The following is an 8,925-nucleotide window of genomic DNA, read 5'->3' as shown; positions in this document are numbered from 1 at the left end:
AGAGTTTCCCCGTGGATGCCCGTGGCGCCACCCCCAGCGTGCCCAGCATGCCCGCGTCACTTCCGGGCGACGTGCACGTCGGGGTGGAGTTCCCCCCGGGGCCCGATCCCCCGGCGGCGGGGAACAGGCCTCGGGGGCGGGGTTTTTAACTCTGGCAAGCCTAAGTTAAAAACATATAAGGGCCCAATGAAAGCCTCATAAACAAGTAAAGGTGGCCTAAACACAGGGCCAATTCACATGACCTGATGCGTTTCCACCCTATTGGGGCCTCCTTTACAGGTCAAACAATATTGAGGTACACATAACTTTAATACATATTACAATAAGATAACCAATAAGTGAATATTGGACCAAGAAAAGGAAGGTTAAGCAGCAAAATCTAAAGACACAAGACAAAGGTGTTTGTGAGGCCTCAAAAGGTGAAAGTCATGTGTCTGGTGCCAAATGCACAGTTGCTGAATTAGAACATCTTCCAATTTAGGTCCAAAAAGCACCTGTGTGGCTATCTAAGTCAGAGGTAGAGTGTCCTCAAGAAAACAGTAGATTTGGGAGTGAAACCTGGAGAGGACAGGGACCTCAGTGGGGTACAATGCCATGGAGTCCATCCTCCAAAGCATCAATTTTCCCCAGGGGAACTGATCTCTGCAGTCCAGAGTTGAGCTGTAATTCCAGGCGATCCCCAGGCCCCACCTGGCGGCTGACATCCATAGGTATAATGGGATATAATGCCATGGAATCCACACTCCAAACCAGCCATTCTTTCCAGGGAAACTGACTCCTGTAAGTTGTAATTTCAGGAGATCTTGAGGCCTCACCTGGAGGTTGGTATCTCTACTTGTAGACAAGTCACTAGGCTCGACTTTCCGTTCCTTCCAGACATCCGATGCACCAGGCCTCTGGAGTTTGAAAACGGCCTGTACGAGCCCCGACAGCCCTACTACAACGTAAGCCAGGAGCTGAGGTTCGAATGCTACCAGGGGTACATGATGCGTGGGTCCCAGAACCGCACATGCCTCCCCCACGGGAAATGGAGTGGAAAGACAACTGTATGCTACGATGGAGGTGAGTTTCAGTGATTCCTTGTGGAGAGGCTGTTCTCTCTCTCCTCTCCATCTTTTCAGCGTTCCCCACATGAACTTTTTACAGATGTGTTCTGGGTGTTTTCTAGGAGCTGCGGTGGCTCAAGTGGTTAAGACGCTGAACTGCAGGCTGTGGAAGGTCAGTAGTTCAGCAGTTCGAGACCTGGGTGCCGCATGATGGAGTGAGCTCCTATCTCTAGTTCCAGCTCCTGCCAACCTAGCAGTTCGAAAGCAAGACATTGCAAGTAGATAAATAGGTACCACTTCGGTGGGAAGGTAACAGCGTTCCGTGAGCCTTGGTGTTTAGTCATGCCGGCCACATGACCACGGAAACATCTTCGGACAGCGCTGGCTCTTCGGCTTTGAAACGGAGATGAGCACCGCAACCCTAGAGTCGGATTTGACTGGCTTTCGAGCAGGGGAACCTTTACCACTGGGAGTTTTCAGTTGCGAATTTACATTCTGAGGCACTCAGCCTGATTTGGATTTGCACCACAGTGCCTGAGGAGAATGCGTCAGCCTCCCTAAATCCATATACTACCCCCCCCCCGCGGGCTGGTTCTAGGTTTTGGAGGGGGGGGGCTTGGGTAGAGAGTTTTCAGGGCCTCGTCCTCTCCCCTGCCCACCACCAGGACCCCCACTCGTGTCCTCCTCCCTTCCTACCAACTCACTCGGCTACCAGTGGTGTGACTTTTCCCTGCCCACTTGCGAGTCCTCCCACCACCCATGCCAGTGGCCAACCTCCAGGTGGTGCCTGGAAATCTCCTGGGATTATAACTGGTCTCTAGATGACTGAGATCAGTTCCCCTGGGGGGAAAATGGCTGTCTTGGAAGGTGGATAGGGTTGCCAGCCTCCAGCTGGGGCCTGGAGACATCCTGCTTTTACAACTGATCCCCAGCTGACAGAGATCAGCTCCCCTGGAGAAAATGGCTGCTTTGAAGGGTGGACTCTATGGCCTTGTGCTGTCCTGAGACCCCTCCCCTTCCCAAACCCCACCTTCTTCCGGATCCACCCCTAAAGTCTCCAGGTATTTTCCAGCCTAGACTTGGCAGCCCTAAAGTTGGAGTCTATGGCATTATACCCCACTGAAGTCCCTCTCCTGCCCAAATCCCACCCTCCCCAGGCTCCACCCCCAAAATCTCCAGGAATTTCCCAACCCAGAGCTGGCAACCCTGACCCTATGCTCACAGCCACCTGCACTGCCTGCAGCCCTTTCCCTAGGGTTGCCAGCCTCCAGGTGGTGGCTGAAGATCTCCTGGGATTACAACCAGTGTTCCCTCTAAGCTGAGTTCGTGTGAGCTAGCTCACAGTTTTTTAGCCTCCAGCTCACACATTTTTGTCTCAGCTCAGGAGAGGTGGCTCCGGAGCCAACTAATTCATGCAGCAGCCAAATTGCTGGCTCACAACTTTCATGCCAGTAGCACACAAAGTAGAAGTTTTGCTCACAAGACTCCACAGCTTAGAGGGAACATTGATTACAACTGATCTTCAGGTGACAGAGATCAGTTTCCCTGGAGAAAATGGCTGCTTTGGACGGTGGACTCTGTGGCATTATACCCCATCGAAGTCCCTCCCTTCCCCAAGCCATGCCCTCCTCAGGCTCCACCCACAAAATCTTCAGGCATTTCCCACCCCTGAGTTGGCAGACAGATAGGAGGATGGGGGCGGGGGGGGGGCACCAGCAAGCAAGGGAGGTTCAGTAGCAGCAGTCCATATCAGAAGCCCCGGGCCATGACAACTGCCCCACCTGAGTGTGTGCTGACTCCATCCTGCCATTTCCCCTAAGCTGAAACAACCCAGGGGAGCTGCTGTTCAACAATGATGGCTGCGTAGCAGGTAGATCCAAGGGGTCAGCCGTGTTCGCCTGAAGCGGCAGAACGAATTTAGAGTCCAGTGGGACCTTTAAGACCAGCAGTGGTTTATTCGCAGTATGAGCTTTCGTGTGCAAGGCACACTTTTCCATTGTATTTGAAAAATTTGTGCGTGCACGCGAAAGCTCATACCTTGAACACAACTCTGCTGGTCTTAAAGGTGTCACTGGACTCTAAGTTTCATAGAATCATAGAATCACCGAGTTGGATCTCTAGGGTCATCTAGTCAATGGGTAAGCATAGCAGCTTACCCAATGAGGCAAGCAGTGGCTCCCCAGAACTGTTGTAAATTGGGGAAATGGCATGGATGGGGAAGAGCACAATCCTTTCTCCTCACACACTCCAGACCTTATTCAAATCAGGCCACCTTCTGTCTGGGAATTGAATGCACAGCATGGAACTCCAAGCCCATGTCCCAACCCAAAGTCCTTGTGACAGTGACATTTTCCCCAGATGGAACTGGTAATGAGAGAACTGGCCCTAAGAAGGAGCCCATATCTTTGGACTTTTGTTTTTAATATTGGAAGATAGGGTTGCCATATTTTGAAAAACAAAAAAAAGAGGACATATTTCCCGACTGACGACTTCAAACGAGTGGTCACCATGACAGAGAGCCAGTTTGGTGTAGTGGTTAAGTGTGTGGACTCTAATCTGGGAGAACCGGGTTTGATTCCCCACTCCTCCACTTGCACCTGCTGATGTGACCTTGGGTCAGTCACAAGCTCTGGCACAGCTGTCCTTGAAAAAGAGCAGTTTCGGTCAAGAGCTCTCTCAGCCCCACCCACCTCACAGGGTGTCTGTTGTGAGGAGGGGAAGGGAAAGGAGTTTGTAAGCCGCTCTGAGACTCCAAGTGAAGGGTGGGGTATAAATCCAATCTCCTCCTCCAGGTGGGGCCTGGAGATCTCCCGCTTTTACACCCTGGAGAAAACGGCTGCCTTGAAGGGTGGATTCTATGGCATTCTACCATGCTGAGGCCCCTCCCCTCCCCAAACCCCACCCTCTCCTGGCTTCACCTCCAAAGTCTCCAGATAGGGAAAGGAGTTTGTAAGCTACTCTGAGTGAAGGGCAGGGTATAAATCCAATCTCTTCTTCTTCTTCTTCAAAGCTGCACTCTCCTTTCAATCCATGTTCACCACGGTGTCCTCCAAGCAATTCTGCACTAAAATCGAATTCAGCCTTTTTAATCCAGATCCCCCCCCCCCATTATGCGCTATAATTGAGTTCAGCCTTCTTTTGATTTCGGGGTTTCCTCCCCCATTCTGCATTACGTTACCTCCCTTCAGTGGTCAGCCCGGTTCCAGCCTGCTGTTGCCCCAGGTTATTTGGATCCTGTTTTGCCCTGGACTTAAATTGCCTCGACTCGAACACTGAGAAAATCCGGAGTGGCAGGCAAATGCGGAAAGGACTAAAATCGCTACTACTAGGAATATTCCTAACCATCCAACCTAGAAAGAGGACATTTTCGTTTGTTTCTTTAAAAAAGAGCCCCAAAGAGGACAGACACCAAAGCAAGAGGGCATGTCCTCTAAAAAAGAGGACATCTGGTAACCCTATTGGAATATATTTTTTACGTGCACATGCCACCCCATTTCCACTTTTAACACACACACACACTCATGTACATTTTACAACAGCAGTGTCCACAACTGTGTCATCGCTTCTTCTCCACAGCCGGACATTGCCGCAACCCTGGTGTCCCCATTGGTGCCCGGAAAGAAGGCAGCAGGTACCGAATCGAAGACCGAGTCCGCTACCATTGTGACAATGGACTTTCTCTCGTGGGATCGCAATATCGGGTTTGCCAGGAGTCGGGAGCTTGGACTGGATCAGAACCAGAATGCCGTAGTGAGTAAATGGTGGGGGCTGGCAGGTTTCCACATGTGTGTGAGTGTCATGTGCCATCAAGTTGCTTCCGAATGATGGTGACCCTTTGAATGACTGGCCTCGTTAACAGCCTTGCTCAGGTCTTGGGAACTGTTGAGGGCCATGGCTTCCTTTATGGAAACGATCCACCTACATGCAGGGGTCATTTCCTGCAGGAGCGCACAGGAGCGGAGCTCCGGCAGTAAAGAGCCCAGTGGGCGGGCACATGCAACAAGCCCTGCCCCCTGTTCCCAGCAGCCCTCAGTCAGAGCAAGAAGCAGCCAGGTAAGTTGCAGAGCTCCCCCAGCCCTTGAGTCCAAAACACTCAAGTGGCACCTTTAAGACAAATTTTATTCAGGTACAAGCTCTCCCTCCTCTGCGAGGACAGATCTGCACGTTCCCCCCCCCACCAATAGCTAGCAATCCAAAACAGTCCAGTGGAGCCTGAGCGGTGGGCGTTGCCTTCTGACTCACTTCCGGTGATGTCAGGGGGTGTGGCATATGCAAATAAGTAATGCGAATGAGTTATGCGAATGAGCTCCTGCACCTCTTTTTCTACGAAATGACCCCTGCCTACATGTGTGCCATCAAGTCACTTCCCACTCATTGCGACCCTATGAATTAACTGACCTCCAAAATGTTCTATATACAGGTTCTTATATTCCAGTTTATGAAGGAATATTACGTTAGCTGTGTGCTCAAGGCACCTAATGCAGCAGAGTCTACCTGCTTTTGTGTGTGCTGCTAAGAAACAAAGTTAGGGACGAAGCCTCTTTATCTTTCCCTTTTATATACATATTCGTATATACATCTTCATCGGATCACTTGGTCCACATATGTCTGATTTTCTGGTCTTCAACCGTAATAAATGCCGTGCATATCTTTGCAAAACTAATACGAGTCCTTTGGGATAAGGAACTCCATTCTAGACAGGACAGAGAAGAGACTGGATTCTAGTCTAGTCTCGCTAGAGAGGCAGGAGGCATGTCCTGCCCTCACGGTGCCAAGATGGAGAAGTGCGACGTTTTCTGCGCAAACAGCTCTCCTCGCTGTCCAAGATGCAAAAATGAGGTTTGTCTTCCCTTGCGGCACAGCGTCAGACTTCCCTGTTTCTGGCAATTCCGTTGCTGCGCCACAAGGGGAAGCAAACCTCGTTTTTGCAACTCAGACTGCAAATACCATTGTGGAAATCAGCTGAAGAGGCGAAGGAATAGACATGCAAGAGCCGGGAGAGCCATTTGTGCAGAAAACGTCTTAGTGTGGAGAGAAGGAAGGAAGGAGACTCTGAGAGCAGCAATCTGTTTATTTATTTATTATTTATTTTATTATATTTATACCCCGCCCTCCCCGCGAACGGGCTCAGGGCGGCTCACACAGGCATTAAGTGCGTTCAATATACAAATACATAAAACAAAATACAAAGTTAAAACAAATTAAAATCAGCTAGCCGGATGCGCATATAAACTCTACACATCAAAGGAGGAGGGGGAGATTGGATTTATACTCCGCCCTTCACTATCCAAAGGTGTCTCAGAGCGGTTTACAAACTCCTTTCCCTTCCCCTCCCCACAGCAGACACCCTATGAGGTAGGTGGGGCTGAGAGAGCTCTGACAGAAACTGCTCTTTTTCAAGGACAGCTGCTATCAGAACTACGGCTTGCCCAAGGTCATCCAGCCGGGTGCAAGTGGAGGAGTGGGGAATCAACCCCGGTTCTCCCAGATTAGAGTCCGCGCACTTAACCACTACACCAAACTGGCTCTCTGGGATATCCTCAGATCAGTAGAAAGGAAGGATGCTCAGGGTCCTCCTGACTAGGGTTGCCAACGCCCAGGTAGCAGTTGGAGATCTCCCACTATTACAGTTGATCTTCAGACGATCAAGATCTGTTTCCCTGGAGAAAATGGCTGCTTTGGAGGGTGGACTCTATAGCATTATACCCTGCTGAAGCCCCTCCCTTTCCTAAACCCCGCCCCCTCCAGGCTCCACCCTCCAAATCTCTATGTGTTTCCCAACTCAGAGCTGGCAACCCTAGTTCTGATCTGTCTATCTATCTGACTCTCTGTAGTCCCCCTCTGAGATCTGAGGTCAAGAGACAGAGCAAAGTCCTTCCAACCATTTCTAATCTCCATATTCTCCCCTTTCTTCCTCAGGTCCATTTACCTATGACACTCCGGAAGAAGTCTCCTCTCAATTCATCTCATCCCTCACTGAAGTTGCAGAGTCTTCAGATCCCAATAAAGTTGTTTGTGAGTTTTGGTTAACGGGAGGAGGGGAGTAATGGGTTTGTGACAAGGCCCGTTCCGATAGTTGCCAAAAGATGATGATGTCACTCAATAGATAATAAATGATAATAAGTCTCTCAGCGTTTTGTCTATCTAGACCTCTAGATCAGCTCTTACCAGCTGAAATCCAGGCATAGCTGCTTCAAAGGATAATATGGGTCAGGAAGGAGGAGAATTCACTGCCTCAGCAGAGAGGACATTGTTGAGTCTGTTTCTGCTTAGTGTAGTGTAGGGTTGCCAGCCCTGACTTGGAAAATACCTGGAGATTTGGGGGATGGAAGAAATGGAAGAGTTGGTTTTTATACCCCACTGTTCTCTAACCTAAGGAGTCTCAAAGAGGCATACAATCAGAGGTCATTTCGGGGGGGAATGCGGGGGAACACAGTTCCCCCAGGTGAGGTACGGGGGGCGGGGCACATGACGAAGCCCCGCCCCCTGCTTCCAGCCACCCCGCTTCTGGCCCTCATTCAGCCAGGAGGAGGCAGGAGAAGAGGGAGGGTAAGTTGCTTCCTCCCTGCCTCTCCCCACCCCTGCCTGCCTGGGGCCAGGGAGGGTCTTGGCGGGGCTTCCTCGCACTCCCGCTGGCCTTGCAGGTCCACCGTCGGGCCCCTCATGGGGCTCAGCAGTAGAGCTGCAAGGCCGGCGGTGGCGGCCGGGACCGTTGGGGGCGGGGTGTGTGGCCTTATGACACATTTCCGGTGATGTCAGGAGGTGTGGCCTTATGACACACTTCCAGTGATGTCAGAGGGTGTGGCATATGCTAATGAGTTATGCTAATGAGTTCCCCTAGCTCTTTTTCTACAAAATGACCCCTGCCTACAATCACCTTTCCCTTCCCTTCCCCGGAACAGGCAGCATAAGGTAGGTGAGGCTGAGAGAGTTCTCAGAGAACTGTGAGGTACCTGAGATCACTCACCAGTTTGGTGTAGTGGTTAAGAGCAGCAGACTCTAATCTGGAGAACCAGGTGTGATTCCCCACTCCTCCACATGCAGCCAGCTGGGTGACCTGGGTCAGTCACGGTTCTCTCAGAGCTGTTCCCTCAAGAGCAGTTCTCTCAGAGCTCTCTCAGCCCCACCTACCTCACAGGTTGTCTGTTGTGGGGAGTGGAAGGGAAAGGGGATTGTAAACCACTCTGAGACTCCGAGTGAAGGGCAGGGTATAAATCCAATTATTCTTTGTCTTCTTTGTCTTCTTCGTCTTTGTTGTCTTCTTTGTCATCATCTTTGTCTTCTTTGTTGTCATCTTCTTCGTTGTCGTTGTCGTTGTCATCTTCTTCTTCAGAGTAGGGAATGAATAGGGAACTCTAGATTAGAGTCCACCGCTCTTAACCACTACACCATGCTCCCTATAGCTTCGGGAGGGCAGGGTTTGGAGAGAGGAGGGACTTTAGCCGGATATAATGCCATAGAATCCAACCTCCGAAGCAGCCATTTTCTCCAGGAGAACTAATCTTGGTCGCCTGGAGATCAAATATAATAGCGGGATATCTCCAGGTGCCACCTGGAGATTGGCAACCCTAAGGAGTCAGTTTCCCAGATTCCCTTAGACAAGAAACTAATGAGTAGAAACTCAGGGAGTTGGGAAATCTGCCTCTGATCTCTGGTCCTTTTCTCCCTGCAGCGGACACAGAACAGCGTAGGATCCGAATCACTCCTGGTGGCTCGATGAACATTTACATTGTTCTAGATGCCTCTCAAAGCGTGGGCAAGAAGAATTTCAACGAGGCCAAGGATGTGATCAACAAACTGATTGAGAAGGTGTGTCTCCCCCATTCTCCCTCACACCAAAAGGGAACCGTATCGAAGTAAACGACACCTCTTGAATAAG

General features: G+C 50.6%; 1 protein-coding gene across 1 annotated transcript in view; it reads left to right on the top strand.

Annotated features, from left to right (window-relative positions):
• CFB (complement factor B) overlaps window positions 1-8,925 on the top strand; it is a 50,504-nt gene that overhangs the window by 9,081 nt on the left and 32,498 nt on the right. Inside the window, exons 3-6 of the mRNA XM_015405458.1 lie at window positions 877-1,062; window positions 4,623-4,796; window positions 6,966-7,061; window positions 8,719-8,855. Of these exons, the coding sequence (XP_015260944.1) occupies window positions 877-1,062; window positions 4,623-4,796; window positions 6,966-7,061; window positions 8,719-8,855 (593 nt within the window). The remainder of the gene's footprint in view (window positions 1-876; window positions 1,063-4,622; window positions 4,797-6,965; window positions 7,062-8,718; window positions 8,856-8,925) is intronic.

This window comes from Gekko japonicus, unplaced genomic scaffold, assembly GCF_001447785.1.
Source record: "Gekko japonicus isolate JY-2015 unplaced genomic scaffold, Gekko_japonicus_V1.1 scaffold1799, whole genome shotgun sequence".
Taxonomy (NCBI): domain Eukaryota; kingdom Metazoa; phylum Chordata; class Lepidosauria; order Squamata; family Gekkonidae; genus Gekko; species Gekko japonicus.
Note: the sequence above shows the minus strand (reverse complement) of the source record. Positions and strands in the feature narration are given on the sequence as shown.